We start from the raw sequence: 18,933 nt of genomic DNA, 5'->3' as shown, positions 1-18,933 counted from the left end.
CATTGCACCTTTTTTTTTTTTTTAACAAACATTGAATCATGTTGAACCACCACTTAATCATACAAAACATTCCTTTTACTTTTTTTTTTGTTGATAACAACGTACCGCTTATAAGTGCATGAACAACATCATCGTGAAAATGCATTGATTTTAGAGTCAAACCACTTGCTACTACAAAACAGATAATAGTACAGTAATTAGTACTATGAAAAACTATAAACAAATCTAATCACTTCGCCGCAACTAAATGTCAAAGAACTGAATTAAAATGGCGTCAGAAGTGGGCTAACTTTCTTTTTTTTTAGCCTGAGTTATCATAGTCATTCAGATATTTTGGGTGGTGTCTCCACTGCCTCTGAGGGTATCTTGGAACTGTTACAGTACTGTCATCATCGTCGCTGTCAGAAGTTGATGTGGGACAATAAGCATTTATCTTTTTAAAGAAAGATGAGTTCCTTGTGATGGAATGTCTGTTACTGCTGGCAGTGATCATGGAGCCGTTGATGTGAGTTACGACGTGCGGTTCACAGTTGTAAGGTGACGTCAGCTTGTGTGGTTTCTGCTGACGATGCAGCACTGGGTCTCCTAGAGTGAGGGAGCAGGACTTTACGTGATGTCGGCATCTGCATTTTGTTTCATCTTAATCTTTGCTTGTTTGTCACGCTCTCTGATCATGTGATCAGCGCTGTTTTGAGCAGTGTTGTGGAGTGCTGGGATCTTGGTGTATATTTTACGTTGAAACATGAGCTCTGCAGGAAACACTTCAGTGGTGCTGTGTGGTGTTGAGCGATATTCACAAAGAAAAGTGTTTAGAGTTTGTTTCCAGGGGACGCTCTGACTCTGCTACACGTATAGCTTTTCTGAGTGTACGCATGAAGCGCTCTGCAGTTGCATTTGCTTGTGGCCATAATGGCGTAATCTTTCTGTGTTAGCATCCCATGTGTGATAAGAACTTAGAAAACTGCTCGCTGTTGAAAGGAGGTCCATTGTCTGTTTTTAGGACTCTGGGTATGCCAAACATTGAAAATGTTTTATCTATGAGTGGGATCAACATATTGGCTGAGGTGGATCTCACAGTCTCAACAACCAGATAGCGAGTGTACTCATCCATGATAACTAACAGGTACTCTGCAGTTGGACCATAAAAGTCTGCACTGACTGTGTGCCAGGAGGACTCTGGAACATCTTCAGAGGCTCTAGTTGTGTCACTGGAGCGTTTGCTTGACATTCTAAACAGTTTTTAACCACAAGCTCTGCTTTTTGGTCAATGTTTGGAAACCATACTTTTGACCTGAGTAGTGTCTTTGTTTTCACAATGCCCTGATGTCCCTCGTGGGCTAACTGTAGCACCTTGTCCTCTAGGCTGAGGGGATGATTATCCTGATGCTGGTGTCATCAGTAGATGTCACTGTCAGTTTGCTGCTGATTTGTTTGTACTTTTGTAGGGCAGTGGAGTCTTTTGTGCCATGTGTTGTTCCTCACATGTTCACTGACCTTTTGTAGAACGGGGTCTTTTAGGGTTTCCTCTTGGATTTCAGCTAGAGTCATAGCTTTGGGTGTAGCGTGTTGTGCCATGAAGTTGACGTATTCTTCTACTACTTTTGCTGCTCGGGTGTGCTTTCCATGCTGTGTAGAAACTGGGTGTGTGGACATGTAGTCTGCTGGTGTTCTATAGACCACTCTGAAATCGTGGGGCTGCAGTCTCAAACCCCACCGTTCAATCCTCGCAGGTGGCTTGGAGCGGGGGTTGTTCCAGATTATCTCCAGTGCCTTGTGATCTGTAACAAGAATAAAAGACCCAAACAAATACAAGTGAAAATGTTCACAACTCCACACTATTGCTAGTGCCTCTCGTTCAGTCTGTGAGTAACGCTTTTCTACGTCACTGAGTGCACGGCTGGCATATGCTATTACGTGTCTCTCCCCTTCCTTAGTGAGTTGATAAAGAATAGCACCCAGGCCTACAGGGTGAGCATCGACAACTAGTTCAGTCTGCTTGTCAGGATCAAAATATGACGTGACAGTGTCACTGGTAAGGCTGTCTTTTATTTCCTGTAACACTTTGACATGTTCTGAGCTCCAGTGCCATGACGTGTCTTTCTTGGTTAACTTGTGAAGCTGGGCTGAGATTGAAGCAAAATCTTTAATAAAACGAGCACAGTATGTTGCCATGCCGAGTAGACTTCTCACCTCTGTGGGGTTGTCTGGTGCGCTGGCTTCTTTTATGGCAGTAACCTTTTTGGGGTCAGCTGAAATCCCGCCTGCTGGGAAAATGAATCCAAAAAACTCCAGCCTACATTTACTGAACTCACATTTTTCTGGATTAAGGGTGAGGCCGTTTTCTTTGAGTCTTTGAAATACTGCTGTGAGGCTTTTATCGTGGTCCACCCTGTGTCTTCCCATGCACGATTATGTCATCGCTCAGGTTTTTAACACCTTCAATCCCTTGTAGTGCTTGACAGATGGCATTTTGGAACACTTCTGCTGCTGAAGAAATGCCAACATTTAGACGTCTGTATCTGCGCAGGCCTTTGTGAGAACTGAAGGTTGTGACATATCTGTGGTCGGGATGAAGCTCTAACTGGTGATAGCCAGCTCTTTAGTCAACTTTAGAAAAGACTGTGGCCCCGTTGAGCTCATGGATGACGTCGTCCATTGTTGGTGTGATATGACGCTCACGTTGTATTGCAGTATTAGTTTGTCTCATATCAACACAGATTCTAACCTCACTTGGGTTCTTTGGTTTGGGTGGAGTCACTATGGGTGAAACCCAGGGTGTGGGGCCCATCACAGTCTCTATGATGTCACAATCCTCAAGCTTTTTTTGTTCTTTCTCTACTTTTTGGCGGATGTGAAGAGGCACCGTGTATGTGGTTGACATGTAGGTTGTCCAGTGGTGTCAATGTGGAGTTTGACTTGGAAGTCCTTTAACTTACCGATTCCCTGGAAGAGCTCTGGGTTGTTTTCCACTAGTGTATCTGCCACTGTACTGGGCGGTGAGGACACGCTATTGACCACTTTAACAAGGCCCAACTGTGTAGCTGTGTCATAGCCTAGGAAGGAACAGCCTTTGCCATTTTTCACATAAAACCTGCACAGTGTATTTTTGTTTGTTGCTGCTGCCTCACCTGTAAACATACTGTACCTGCCAGTGATAATGGAGAGTTACAGCCATAGGGAAAAATGTTAGTGTCAGCTGGTACTAACTGTGGCCACGGTGATAGCATGTGGAGAGCAGATTCACTAATAACATTTACTGTGGCGCCCAAATCTATAACCATCGGGATGTCAATGCCACTAATATTGACTTGTGTTGTGGGTGTTTCTCTTGGTATCACTTGTGGTCACAAACACGTGGTCATCTTCAGGATCTGTGAAGACTGAAAGTGCTTCAGGAAAACAAAAGTGACATGGTAGGTCAAAGCAACAACCTCACACACTGATAGTGGGAGACGTTTCTGTTAAAGATGCTCAGAAGATGTTTAGCAGCAACGTGAAAGTGATCTGTTTACCTAATGACACAGTATCAGACCTGGCTGACAAAATCTTGCATATTGTTGCAGATTACCCACATTTGAAAAATGTTGTGATTCATTTTGGATTAAATGATTTAGCCAAGGAGGAGTCTTGTTCTATTTTTAGAAACAACCAGAAAAAGTCAGGGCCTTATGGAGTTAATGCAGCTTCTTTAATTCCTGTGGTGACAGGTAACACAGGTAAAATTGTTAAATTAAAGAAAAACAAAAAGCTTTATAGAGATAAAAATGTGACTCCTATAACATGTCATCCAAAAAGTCCACCAGTGTCTCCAGTAAAGTCTTTAAAATTAGCTCTTCTTAATGTTAGATCTCTTGTTAACAAGTCACTACTAATTAATGATATTATTTTAACACATCACTTGGACTTTTTATTTCTTAATGAAACATGGTTGAATGATGGTATCAGTAATACTATTCTCAATGAAAGTGCACCACAAGACTTTATTTATTTCAATAAGTGTCGTACTTGCAGGAAAGGTGGTGGAGTTGCTGCCATTTTTAAATCAATATTTCAGTGCAAAGAAATAATATTTGGTGATTTTATCTCCTTTGAATATATGTCATTCTTACTGAAGGGTGATTCAAGAGTTCTGTTTTTAGTCGTTTATAGACCCCCAAAATATTCTGGAGAATTCATGGATGAGTTTGCTGAACTGCTGTCAGTTGTATGCACTGAATACAACTTTTTAATAATAACAGGTGACTTAAATATTCATGTAGACAATAACATGGACAATACTGCCAAAGAACTGTATGCTTTAATGGATACTTTTGGTCTTACACAACATGTGACTGGTCCGACACACACTCAAGGTCACACTTTGGATCTGGTTATCTCTAAAGGTGTTGATATCTCTGCTGTTGATGTAAGAGACTTAGCTCTATCTGATCATTTCTGTGTCTTTTTTGACCTAGAGACTGTAACATCTGTTCACCCTAGTTATGTGTGTTTAAAGAAAAGCTACATAAATGACAACACAAGTGCACAGGTTATGGAAGCCATAGCAATGACACCAACATTGAGTGCTGAGACAGTTGATGATCTTCTGGATGAGTATAATAGAAAAGTCTGTAATGTAATAGATGTGGTGGCTCCAATCAAAACTAAGAGAAAACCAAACACACAGAAAACACCTTGGAGGAGGACTGAGATAATGCAGAATTTGAAATCTGATTGTAGAAGAGCTGAGCGTAAATGGAGATCAACAAAACTCCAAATTAATCTAGAACTGTACAAAATAAGTCTGTGAAAATTCAATGATGGCTTGTTCAAAGCAAGGCAGCAATACTTTTCTGAAATTATTGCCAAAAATGTCAACAACTCTCGCACGTTGTTTTCTGTAATTGAAAAGCTCACAAACCCCCAGATCAGATAGCCCCTGAATTACTGTCAGCTGGAAAATGCAATGAATTTGCTGTATATTTCAATGAAAAAATACAATCAATAAGGTCAAACATCAGAACAAAGCAGCAAAATAACAAAAAGCTTGAACAGCTTCAACCACTGAGGGAGGAGTCAACTACAATGTTAGAGTTTATTACAGTGAACCCAAAAACAATAGAGGAAACTGTTCAGCAGCTGAATCCATCAACGTGTTGCCTTGACACAAAACCCTCAAACTTCTTTAAAACTGTTGTAAAGTCAATTATCACTGATTAGTGTCAGATAATTACCAGCACAGAAACTGATCTGATCAAAGTGATCAATGACATAAGGTTGAACACTGATTCAGGAAAAGTATCTGTTCTCATTCTATTGGATCTAAGTCTGCATTTGACACTGTAGATCATACAATGTTGTTGGACAGATTGTAAACATGGGTTGGACTAAATGTTAAAGTAATGGTTTAAGTCATACTTGGAGGATCAAAGTTATTTTGTAAACATTGTAAACTTTGAATCTGACAGATTACCAATGTCCTGTGGGGTTCCTCAGGGATCTGTTCTTGGACCTCTTCTGTTTAGCCTTTATATGCTTCCTTTAGGACAAATTTTACAGAACTGTAAGGTTGATTATCAGAGCTACGCAGATGACACACAACTATATCTATCACTGAACCCAGATGACTATGGTCCCATTGAGGTGTTGTGTGACTGCTTAGAAAAAGTAAACTGATGGATGAGTGAAAACTTCCTTCAACTTGTTATGGTCATTTTTATATTCATCATCATATCCTCAAATGTATGTTCATGTGTACAATTTGTCATGTTTTAATACATGACGACTCCATTACTCTTTACACTTTTGAACAGCTGAATCATGATTAAACAGTACAGATCGTATTATTCTCAGTGCAGCACAGTCTCTGCCAAGCCAGAATCTCTGCTCACATGCAGACATACACTGACGTACACACTTATAAAGACAGATAAAGACTGGAGCAGAACCTTCTCATAACATCTTCATCATCCTCCAACATTTCCACTATGGGCATCTGACTCCCTCCCTTTTGTCTCTCACTGTTGGGACCTTTTCTTATCTGTATAAAAAGCTTAAGCTGAAACTATTAGGGGGCGCGGCACTTCTTTCGGACGTCCGCCTGGACGGACGCTAATTTTGTTTCATTTTGTTCCATCTTGTACCTTTTTTCTTAGTTTAGAATAAACTTTTTTTATATAAAATCATCAATGTTTCTCCTGGATTCCATCATTCAACCAGAGCAATGAATCATGTCTTCAAATGAGGTCAACCGTAAATTCAGCCGTAACAAACTAAACCATGACAAGATGGAGGTGATTGTCTTTGGTAACAATGAAAAGAGGACTGCTGTCAGCAAGTATCTGAGTCTGGATCTTTAGAAGATAAAGACCAAGTCAAAAACCTTGGTGTTCTGATTGACTCAGATCTGACATTCAGCATCAGATCAAATCTATCACAAAAACATCTTCTACCACCTAAAGAACATCTCCAGAGTGAAAGGTTTAATGACTCAGAAAGATCAGGAGAAACTGGTCCATGCTTTTATCTCCAGCAGACTGGACTATTGTAATGGTCTTCATCAAACATCTACAGCTGGTTCAGAACGCTGCAGCTCAGGTCTGAACCAGAACAAAGAGGTCAGAACACATTACACTGGCTCCCAGTCAGCCTCAGAGGAGACTGTAAAGTTCTGCTGCTGGTTATAAATGTGTGAATGGGTTTGGTCCAGAATACATCAGTGAGATGTTAGTCAGGTATGAACCCAGCAGGTCTCTGAGATCTATGGACACAGGTCAGATAGTGGAGCCCAGAGCTCACAGTAACCATGGTGATGCTGTGTTTAGTTGTTATGCTGCAAAGAAGTGGAACAAACTGCAGCAGAGCTGAAGTCAGCATCACATGTGAACATTTTTAAATCAAAGTTAAAGGAACTATTTTTCTATGATTGAGAGAGATTTATGATCATGTTGATGATGTCATGTGTTTGTTGATGATTTTAAATGTTTTGTTGCTGACTTTAATGTTCTTATAGATTTTAAGCTGTTGAATGTTTTCTGTTGCACTTTTTGATCATGTAAAGCACACTGAGTTGCCTGGTGTATGAAATGCATTATACAAATACATTTGCCTTTCCTAATTATCTATTGGAACCATAACATCTGCTTGTCAGTTTTTGACCTTTTTTACAGTTTTTATGGATATCTTCCACACTAAAATTAATAGTCGTACACTATTAGTAAAACCTTACACTGAAGAAGTAAAACATCAGCCCATATTTGTACAACTATAAACACATTGTTAACCTCACACTTGTTGCTAAACTCTACACAGTGATTTATAAAACATTAAACACACTTAACATACATTACACACATAAATCTATCATGAAGTCACTTCCTTAAAAACCAAAGCACTGACTGTCACATGACCACACCGTCCAACCAATTGGTTCAACACAGTCATCAGGTGTGAAAACACTGGTTTGTTTAATTGTAGACACACTAATCAGGTGTGTAAGCCCTATAAAAAGTAGCAGGTGAGTTCATCGTCTTCAAACACAATGGAAAGAGTCAGAGAAAGAGTAAGACGAGGAGGAGGACGAGGAGAAAGAGGAGGACCAGGAGGAGAAAGAGGAATCAACAGAGGAAGAGAAGGAGGCCATGCTGGAGGTAGAGGAAGAGGAAGACAAGAAGGTTCTCAAAGAGGACCTAATCTGACCAATGAGATCAACACTGGTTGACCACGTTATCAACCACTGCCTGACGCTGAGGGACGCTGGACTGTGAGTACAGTCACATCTAAGCTGATATACAGTAACAAGTGTGATAAGAACATTTCTACTGGAAAATAGCTTTTATAAAAATATCAAAAACATCTGCATGTTTCAGTAACTGCTTACAGTACTGTAATATATGCACTATCAGCACTTCTGTTAACACTCTGTGCAGCCATTACACAGAATGGGCTCCTCCACCACCATGCCCATATGGGCCGTACAACACAGCACTCATACTTACATTCTATAGCACAACATAACAGCATCAAATGGATCATATTCTATACATTGTTGTCTAGAACAATGTGTCTTTGCTCTGGTTCAGAACTGGTTTCAGCAACATCCACATTTCTTATATCTTCCACCATACTCTCCATTCCTCAACCCTAGAGAAGAGTTTTTCTCGTCATGGAGGTGAAGGTATATGACCTCCGTTTCCAGGCTGAGGTACCCCTCATCCAATCCATGGAGGAGGCCTGGGACCAGATGGAGGTAGCAGCAATGCAAGGATGGATTCATCATTCATCATGTCTTGTTAATGACGACATTGTCTGTGATGTAGATGAAATTCTCTGACCAGATCCAGTTACAGTAGATGAAGAGACCATGTCTAGTTTGTTTTTGTCACATTTTGTCTCAGTATATGAATCTCCATGTCAACATTATGGGCGTGTTGATAAATAAATGAGTTTCTTCAGTTTACAACATTGGTGTTGTGTAGTGTTTGGTGAATTTACATAATATTAGTACTTTGTTGATAGTAGCTACTGTAATCATAGGGAAGGTTTATCACAGCAGACTGTAACTCATGCTAACAGAGTACAGTAATGTGAAACGTGTGTGTTTCATATGGTAACAAAGTGTGGTTTTTTAAAAAGAAGTTTATAGTTTTTACAAGTGTTTAATTATGCAAATGATCTGTAGTGTTGTGCTAATTGTGTGTGTGGTTGTGCTAATTGTGTGTGTGGTTGTGCTAATTGTGTGTAGTGTTTTGAAAACATGGGCCCTGTTTTTAAAATTGTGCTTAAACAATCCAAAAATACTGTAATTAGAAATCCTTCCCTTCTTTTCCTGAATCACACATTGACTAAAAAGACGGTTTGGGAAACAATTCCATAAGCGAGCTGTGTTGCCAGGTCTGACAGAGCCTGTGTTCATATGTTGATGAGCAGCATGAGGCTCTCCCGCCGCACATTGTCTCTGATTTAGAAAAGTGAAGAACCTCTGGAACCAGGGCGGCCGTGGCTCAGTGGTAAAAGTGGGGAGTCCAATAACTGAAGGGTTGGGGGTTCTAATCCCTCTCTATCCAAGTCATTGTCGTTATGTCCTTGGGCAAGGCACTTTACACACGTTGCCTTGTGTGAATGTTGGTGGTGGGAGGGGCCGTAGGCAGCCATGCTTCTGTCAATCTGTCCCGGGACAACTGTGGCTACATTGTAGCTTACCATCACCAGTATGATTGTGAGTGAATAATGTTTTCCAATATTATTATTAACACAGGAAACGACAAAGGGTTTGTGAGTTTTTCATTCTGTTTATATTTTGTTTTGTATTTTGTCTTTTTGGAGTAATTGTGTGTATTTGTGCTGTTTGTCTGTCTGTGTGTGTGTGTGTGTGTGTGTGTGTGTGTGTGTGTGTGTGCTTCATATCATAACATGAAGGACGAAGCATGTCTACAGGTTTTTAAGGTTCAAACACTTTTTATTTTTGTCTTTAAAGCTTTTTAGTTTCTGCTCCTTCGTTCCTCATCGTGTTTCCTGTTTCACTTCCTGCGGCGGCGCGTAGCGGCTCCTTTCTTACTGCTGCAGAGTTTTAAAGACAAACAGTGTTGTCAGCCTGCAGTGCCTCCTACTGACTGATCCTCAGAATGTGTGTGTGTGTGTTGATGATGTCATACTAACGTACTACTGATACTGTGTGATGGTTAGAGTTAGGGTAGTGCGTTCACATAAGAAGATTGAGTATGTGATAAATACCAGGACGTATACTATATGGGGACCTTTTTGAGTATGCACAGTGTGCATACTAGTCATACTCAACCGTCCCATGATGCATTGGGAACTGAATGTAAAATGGTCCTGGGACCAGCTTTAAGTTACAAATCAAACATCCCCTTTTCAAAATAAAAGCATCTCTTCTTGTCTTTGAATAGTTTTTTTTTTTTTTTACTCTTTTGTAAATAAGGCTCTTATTTTGAAGTGAACAGGAAGTGTAGTCAGTAGACCAATGGAGGGTCTCTGAAAATGTATGAAATATGTCTACGTGATTTTTATGGATCTAATGAGCACATGTTGATATTCTACTTGGTCACTTTCTCACTTCAAATGTGTTCAGAACTTTCAAAATAAAGGTAGAGAATCAACAGATATTTATCCTCAGTGTGAACAAGGTTTTTAACACTGGAGGTTCCTGATGCATCTTGGGAAACTTAGAAGTATACTACAGTGGGAACGCTCACATCCTAATCACACTATAGTCTATAGTAGACAGTATATACTATAGTAGAGGATCTATACTATAGTCTATAGTAGAGAGTATATACTAGTAAATAATAGACAGTATATAATATAGTCTATAGTAGACAGTATATACTATAGTATATAGTTGACAGTATATACTAGTAAATAATAGACAGTATATAATATAGTATATAGTTGACAGTATATACTAGTAAATAGTTGACAGTATATACAGTAATATAGTCTATAATAGACAGTATATACTAGTAAATAATAGACAGTATATAATATAGTCTATAATAGACAGTATATACTATAGTATATAGTTGACAGTATATACAGTAATATAGTCTATAATAGACAGTATATACTAGTAAATAATAGACAGTATATAATATAGTCTATAATAGACAGTATATACTATAGTATATAGTTGACAGTATATACAGTAATATAGTCTATAATAGACAGTATATACTCAATGAGTGTGTAGTACGTTATTACACAGACACAGTGTGTGTGACTTACTGCTTCTGCAGCTCCTCAATGCGATTTCTGAGAGAAACAACCTGCAGGAAAATGATAGACAGTCAGTAGTGAAGGTACAGACGGTCTGTAGTCAGAATGTAATTACATTTTGTGGCATGAAAGTAATTAAAACAAGCGATATAAAATGTTACGGTTCACAAAATAAAATTAAGTAAGAAAGTGTTTAGAGTTTAAAACAAGGTGGACAATGGCCACGGTTACATGATGTTTTTTAATTCGGAATTAGTTATTCCGAATTAAATCATTCCGAATTAAAGTATTCTGCTTCGTGTTCACATAGAAATGGTAATTCCTGAACTGAGGTTTACATAGAAAACAGGTTTGTAGATAATTTAGATAATTCCTCTTTAGGTCTGTGGGTTGGGAAGGCGCTGATTGGACAGAAGGAGAATATGACGTATCACGTCTATCAGGAAAACACACAACAAACCTTTTATTGTTGACTATAACACAGAACTCCACATTAGAACTGTTTTAACAATAACACATGGTGTCAGTTTGAACCACAGAGTGTAAAGAGATATGAACTAATCACCGGTAAAAATCTTAGCAAAAGTTTGGAAAACAATAACCATGAATAAATATTTGCTCCGTGGTAACGACAGTAGCTCTAACAACTGGTAAAATTATAAACTGGTGATATTACAGCCTGTACATACAGTACAGGGACACATTTACTCTGCCTCAGGGTCCTAGTGCCATTGAAGCCTGTTCTGTTTACTGCGTTTACTGAGGTCCATGTGTGTTTAATAAGTCTGTGTGAAGGTCTACATGTTTATGCCTCTGTCCATCCACTCTTTTCATTATATCCATGTCTTTTAAATCTCTTATTACATAGTGTCGGCTGTAGTCCAGGCCGCCGCCATCTTGGATTATGTGGTCACCAGCTCGTCATCGCCACAAGTCGCACAATTGCAAAATGATCAGAATTAACTTAAAGCAGCTTTAATCAAGTTAACTGTTGACAAGAAAGAGGAATTCTCCAATTTGGAATTACAAACGGAATAAACCAGCCACATAATTCAGAATTTACTCTAATTCGGAATTAAATTAGCATTAGGAATGAATTGTTTACAATGTCAGGTTAAATAAGAATGAACTTTTATTCTGCTTTAAAGAGGAATTAATGCTCGCATGTAAACGTGGCCAATCAGGATGCTCCGTACACTCATTAGTCTGCTGTTTGCAGTGATACTTAAAGCTGCAGTTTGTAGACAGTATAGACGGTCAGTAGTGGAGGTACAGACCTCATATCTCTGTCTCTTCAGTTTCTCACAGCTGTCGTATTTAATGGCTTCCAGATCAAAAAGAACCTGCCACATCTCCTTAGCTGTCTCCCTGTTACAGAGTCAGTTACAGTTACAGAGTCAGTTACAGACAGTTACAGTTAAAGACAAAGACACTGACAGACGTGTGAGTACCTGAGCTTGTCATCAGAGAAATTGTCAATGTCCAGAGGTTTGCATCTCTCAGCGAGGACCTTCTTCTTCTTCTCCCTCTCAGTCTGCTTCTTCCCTCTCTTCTGATCGATCTGATCGATCACAGATCAATCATTAAAGGTCAAACCCTGTTAGAGAACACTACGCTACAGTCTGTCAGAGAGAGAACATGCAAACCCTCTGCAGATGGCTGCTGAATCCTGAGCCCATGCTGGACAGAGCGTTCTTCTTCTTGGCTTCATCGTCAGCTTTCCTCTGAGCGTCTAGCTCCTCCTTCCTCAGACGCTCCGCCTGCAAACATCACATGACCTGGGTAACCTCTTTAATTAGTTCACCACATTAACCTTCACTCATTGAACGATGGTATCAGACCTGGCTGATTGTGGAGGAATAAATGAAGGAGCAGTGAAGGTGTTGAAGAAGACCTTTGTTTATCAGCGGTTAGTTTTTTTAAAGATGGAGATCTAACCTGTTCTATGACACCAATGGTTCTGTTATCAGTGCTGATGAAGACAAAGGAGAACATGCAACATCAGATGAGGAAACAACAATGAAGGAAAAGAGCATAGAAGAGGTTTAGGTTTAACCCTAATAAACAAAGATGTGTATGTGATGTAAAATGGATCAAAAATGTTGTGAGAATAACCTGAATAGGTGAAGTTCTTTAGATATTAGTGAGTCTGTGGGTCGATTAAATCATTATTAAATCATTAATAAATCATTAATAAATCATTAATAAATCATTATTAAATCATTAATAAATCATTAATAAATCATGTCAAAATAGGAACTGAAGTATTATTTCTGTATATCTTAATGTCTGAAACTCTGTTGCTTTGGTTTGAACATTGAACAGTTTTCATGAGCTGAAGGTCAATGAAACATGGAACAACCAACCATGTTTCAGACTGAAAACTAGGGGAGATGGGGGCGGGGCCTTCTCTGTTGTGGCTCCTAGACATGGCATAAACATGTTCAAATTCTCACGAAAATTTGAACGCATATTAGGACTGACGAAAAATTTTATATTTTGGGGGAATTGCACATGTGCATGACAAAATGACTCAATAGCGCCCCCTTGAAAATTGGCCTTTTGGAACGTAATTGCTCCCTAATAGGTCTGATGACATCATCACTGTGGAGGTAGAACTGATAAGTGATTGATGGCTTTGATGTCTGCTAACTACACAGTGTCTGAATCATGAATTTAACGGCCATTCATAAATATACGTCTTTCATCCAACACTGCACTGTTAAAGTACTTCACGCATTTATATTTTTATTTTATACATGCATATTTATTTGGTTGTGTAATAAAACAATCTTGACAATAAAGTTGAATGTTTATCGATGTAAATATTCCTCTTAGCAGCCTTTTCACGTGGATGATGTGCTACATTTATGGAAGTTATGAAGAGTTTGAAAAAAACCTCCCTTGTAATCTGTCCTCTGAGCTTCAATTAAAAGATTCTGGAAGAAGAGAAACCCTAAGCCCCCACAGGTCAGTGTTGGTACTGCAGTGTGTTACTCTAGCTGTATGTGTGACCTTTGACCTCACCTCCCTCCTGGCCTGGCGCTCCTTGTCCTGCTCAGCTCGGATCCTCTGCTGCTCGTTCCTCTCTGCACGACGTTTCTCCTGCAGACCAAACCCAGGGTTTAGTGCAACACCCCGTGAAGGGAAAACTGTGATTGGATGGACTTACGATCCTCTCCTTGAGTGCAATCATCTCCTCCTCCTCCTTCTTCCGACACTCAAAGTGGGCGTCGATCAGCGACTGCAGCTCCATCAGGTCTTTGTTCTGACGCTTCTTCTGAATGTCCTGCAAACATCACAGAAACTACTTTAAACACAGGACAGGAGTAAAAGTACTTACTGTAGGTAAAAGTATTCCATATATACAGTATATATATATATCTATGTATTCTACATACACCATGTTTATGATGAGACTACAAACTACATTCAACACAGTTACTGAATGCACAGAGGAACACAGATATACTTTAGGTCGAGTATTTAAGTAAAAGTACTTTTTATAAAATTTATTGAAAAAAAAAACACTAATAATAGATTCTAAGACAAAGACTTAAGGAAGTATTGTTTGAGTAGATATATTGATAGAAAAGTACTTCAGTAAAATTATGTCAGTAAAAGTACTTTGGTCTTCTTCTTCTGTGGTCTCTCCACAACTGTGATTGGTTACGTTGGCTCCACAGTTCGTTCCACTGTGGGCGTGTCCATCTGATGATACCACGCCTCCTTGGGGCTGGTGGGAGGGTCTTCTCTGATTGGTAAATCCAGTACATGTTCAGCTGATATGCTAATGCTGAGTGCTAAGTGTTGCCCGTCAGTGTGGGAGGAGCTTATCTCATTGATGATGTCACCATGAAGCTCCACAGACAGACTGAGAAGAAGAGGACAAGCTCTCCAGGACCAGACAGAGGAAGTTCCAGTGTGTGTGTGTGTGTGTGTGTGTCATGTTTGATAGATGTGATGCAGGTCCCAAAGTTCCATGGACTGGAGATGTTGGGAGCGTTGCCTTGGTTACTGGGCTCAGACTGGTGGGAGTGGTGGAGATGATGAAGATGATGAAGATGACTACAAACTACTCTATGGTTTGAAGAGCATCACAGACACGCTGAGTCATGAAATATGAGCGAGCACATGTTTCACAGTTAGTATGATGTCAGCGAGAAGGGGTGTGGCCTCACCTGACCTTTGCCCTCCAGACTCCTGACCTTTACAAATCTGTACTGCAGTGGACACCAAGGGTCACCAAACACATGTTTAACATCTGGAACAACAGACTAACAGCTTGCATGTGACTGCTACGCTCCGCCCCCTCTGTTCTGATTGGCCACAGTGAAGATGAGCGTCAGAGGAAACACTCACATCAAAGTCCACCTTCTCTCCTCCATCGGGGATCTTTGGAGCACTGGGCCTACACACACACACACACACACGCACGCACGCGCACACGCACACGCACACGCGCACACGCACACGCACACGCACACGCACACACACACACACACACGTAAAATGGTGAAATGTGGCCAGGCGATGTCACACAAACCAAACACTTACTTGAACTTTGGTTTCTCCTCTAGATGATGATGATGTCATCGCATCCGACCAATGAGAGAGAAGACAGAGAGAGAGCAGTCACTCACCACCAGGCTGATCAACAGCAACGCTCAGCACTATACACCTCTACACACACTAGTCTACACACACTACACAGTCTAATCTACACACCCTAATCTACACACACTAGTCTACACACACTACACAGTCTAATCTACACACCCTAATCTACACACACTAGTCTACACACACTACACAGTTTAATCTACACACCCTAATCTACACACACTAGTCTACACACACTACACAGTCTAATCTACACACACTAGTCTACACACACTACACAGTCTAATCTACACACCCTAATCTACACACACTAGTCTACACACACTACACAGTTTAATCTACACACACTAGTCTACACACATTACACACTCTCGTCTACACACTCTAGTCTACACACTTCTACACACTCTAGTCTACACACACTAGTCTACACACTTTTACACACTCTAGTCTACACACTTTTACACACTCTAGTCTACACACTCTACACACTCTAGTCCACACACTCTAGTCTACACACTTCTACACACGCTAGTCTGCACACTTCTACACACACTAGTCTACACACACTACACAGTCTAATCTACACACACTAGTCTACACACACTACACAGTTTAATCTACACACCCTAGTCTATACACTTCTACACTCACTAGTCTACACACATTACACACTCTCGTCTACACACACTAGTCTACACACTTTTACACACTCTAGTCTACACACTCTACACACTCTAGTCCACACACTTCTACACACTCTAGTCTACACACACTAGTCTACACACTTTTACACACTCTAGTCTACACACTTTTACACACTCTAGTCTACACACTCTACACACTCTAGTCCACACACTCTAGTCTACACACTTCTACACACGCTAGTCTACACACTTCTACACACACTAGTCTACACACTTCTACACACACTAGTCTACACACTTCTACACACACTAGTCTACACACTTCTACACACACTAGTCTACACACCCTAGTCTACAAACTTCTACACACACTACACACTCTAGTCTACACACTCTACACACTCTAGTCTACACACTTCTACACACTCTCGTCTACACACACTACAAAGTCTAATCTACACACTCTAGTCTACACACTTTTACACACTCTAGTCTACACACTCTACACACTCTACACACTCTAGTCTACACACACTAGTCTACACACTCTAGTCTACACACACTACACACTCTAGTCTACACACTCCAGTCTACACACTCCAGTCTATACACCCTAGTCTACACACACTAGTCTACACACTCTAGTCTACACACTCTAGTCTACACACTTTTACACACTCTAGTCTACACACTCTACACACTCTACACACTCTAGTCTACACACACTAGTCTACACACTCTAGTCTACACACACTACACACTCTAGTCTACACACTCCAGTCTATACACCCTAGTCTACACACACTAGTCTACACACTCTAGTCTACACACTCTAGTCTACACACTCTAGTCTACACACACTACACACTCTAGTCTACACACTCCAGTCTATACACCCTAGTCTACACACACTAGTCTACACACTCTAGTCTACACACTCTAGTCTACACACTCTAGTCTACACACTCTAGTCTACACACACTACACACTCTAGTCTACACACTCCAGTCTATACACCCTAGTCTACACACACTAGTCTACACACTCTAGTCTACACACTCTAGTCTACACACTCTAGTCTACACACACTACACACTCTAGTCTACACACTCCAGTCTATACACTCTAGTCTACACACACTAGTTTACACACTCTAGTCTACACACACTAGTCTACACACTCTAGTCTACACACACTACACACTCTAGTCTACACACACTACACACACTCTAGTCTACACACACTAGTTTACACACTCTAGTCTACACACACTAGTCTACACACTCTAGTCTACACACACTACACACTCTAGTCTACACACTTCAGTCTACACACTCTAGTCTACACACTACACACTCTCCACACACTTTAGTCTACACACTTTAGTCTACACACTTTAATCTAGACACACTACACACACTCTAGTCTACACACTTCTACACACTCTAGTCTACACAAACTAGTCTACACACTCTAGTCTACACAAACTACACTCTAGTCTACACACTCTAGTCTACACACTCTAGTCTACACACTCTAGTCTACACACACTAGTTTACACACTCTAGTCTACACACACTAGTTTACACACTCTAGTCTACACACTACTTTACACACTCTACTTTACACACTCTAGTCTACACACTACTTTACACACTCTACTTTACACACTCTAGTCTACACACTACTTTACACACACTACACACTCTAGTCTACACACTCTAGTCTACACACTCTAGTCTACACACTCTAGTCTACACACTAGCTCAGGGAAGGACCGTGTTAATCTGTCAGAATCATAACTTTAGTTTGTGTTTTAGTATTTCTTCTTCTACACCATGTTTGTCAGTGTGTGTGTGTGTGTGTGTGTGGGGGGGGGGGGGGGGGGGGGGGGGGAGGATTACACACTCATCCTGACCTCCCTCGTCCGCTGCCAGAGCATCATGGGAGAGAGAAGCAGAGTGAGAGAGGAGTGTGTCTATGTGTGTGTCCATGTGTGTGTGTGTGTGACCTACCTTCTTCCTCATAGGTATCTGCATGCAGCAGTGAAGCGTCCACAGCAGCAGGAGCAGAACAGACGTCAACAGTTAGAAAAGCAGCAGCAGCAGCAACAGACATTAATCTGATTGGAGTGTTTACATCAGAACCATAAACACACCTGATTACAAGCTAATACAAGCTAAACAGCTTTCTGTCACATGGTCAGGATAGCCACGCCCCCTGTGGAGCTCAGCTCATCCTACAACTCCAAATAGGAAACATTGGTCATTATTTTATCTTTTGTAATATTAATTATATAATAGAACTAATATATAACTTCACACAGTTGTATCCTGTCCATAAGATGGACTTTGTCTGTTATACTTAAAGTCATTCTAAAGGTTATTGAGTAAAAGTACCTGAATAAAAGTATTTCAGTAAAAGTACTTCAGTAAAAGTATTTCAGTAAAAGTATTTCAGTAAAAGTACTTCAGTAAAAGTACTTCAGTAAAAGTATTTCAGTAAAAGTACTTCAGTAAAAGTATTTCAGTAAAAGTATTTCAGTAAAAGTATTTCAGTAAAAGTATTTCAGTAAAAGTACTTGAGGTAATAGGGAACGTGAGCTGGGTTTAGACCGTCGTGAGACAGGTTAGTTTTACCCTACTGATGATGTATTGTTGCAATGGTAATCCTGAAGTACTTTTACTCAAGTACTTCAGTAAAAGAACTTGAGTAAAAGTACTTGTGAAGCTATAAGGTTTATAGAACCGAAACAGGAACATGAAATCATGATGGACTATAAAATGGTTCTGGTCCCAGTGATGGAAACACTCCATGATCACATCCACACTAGCAAAGAGCAGTGAAGCAGGCACAGGAAGTACTTTATATTACTATTACAGATTACATGAGGCAGATTACCCATCATCCTCTGCTGCTGCGCCCTGACACTGAGCATGAGTTTACACTG

At 40.2% G+C, this 18,933-nt stretch overlaps 1 protein-coding gene across 12 annotated transcripts in view; it reads right to left on the bottom strand.

The window, feature by feature from the left end:
• Positions 1–9,409: 9,409 nt before the first annotated feature.
• Positions 9,410–18,933, bottom strand: part of LOC114481091 (troponin T, fast skeletal muscle-like) — an 18,667-nt gene continuing 9,143 nt past the window's right edge. For 2 of the 12 annotated variants that reach the window (XM_028475476.1, XM_028475528.1), the window contains 12 exons: positions 17,999–18,016; positions 17,902–17,913; positions 15,271–15,289; positions 15,076–15,124; positions 14,895–14,936; positions 13,886–14,002; positions 13,741–13,818; positions 12,360–12,473; positions 12,165–12,274; positions 11,991–12,081; positions 10,723–10,763; positions 9,410–9,537 (listed from right to left, as the gene is read on the bottom strand). In XM_028475476.1, the coding sequence (XP_028331277.1) occupies positions 9,498–9,537; positions 10,723–10,763; positions 11,991–12,081; positions 12,165–12,274; positions 12,360–12,473; positions 13,741–13,818; positions 13,886–14,002; positions 14,895–14,936; positions 15,076–15,124; positions 15,271–15,289; positions 17,902–17,913; positions 17,999–18,016 (731 nt within the window). In that variant the 3' untranslated portion in view covers positions 9,410–9,497. The remainder of the gene's footprint in view (positions 9,538–10,722; positions 10,764–11,990; positions 12,082–12,164; positions 12,275–12,359; positions 12,474–13,740; positions 13,819–13,885; positions 14,003–14,894; positions 14,937–15,075; positions 15,125–15,270; positions 15,290–17,901; positions 17,914–17,998; positions 18,017–18,933) is intronic. The other 10 variants (XM_028475483.1, XM_028475538.1, XM_028475502.1 and 7 more) reach the window with 5 other exon arrangements.

Source organism: Gouania willdenowi, chromosome 3, assembly GCF_900634775.1.
Source record: "Gouania willdenowi chromosome 3, fGouWil2.1, whole genome shotgun sequence".
NCBI classification, from domain to species: domain Eukaryota; kingdom Metazoa; phylum Chordata; class Actinopteri; order Blenniiformes; family Gobiesocidae; genus Gouania; species Gouania willdenowi.
The sequence above is the reverse complement of the archived record's forward strand: the minus strand, read 5'-3'. Positions and strand labels throughout refer to the sequence as shown.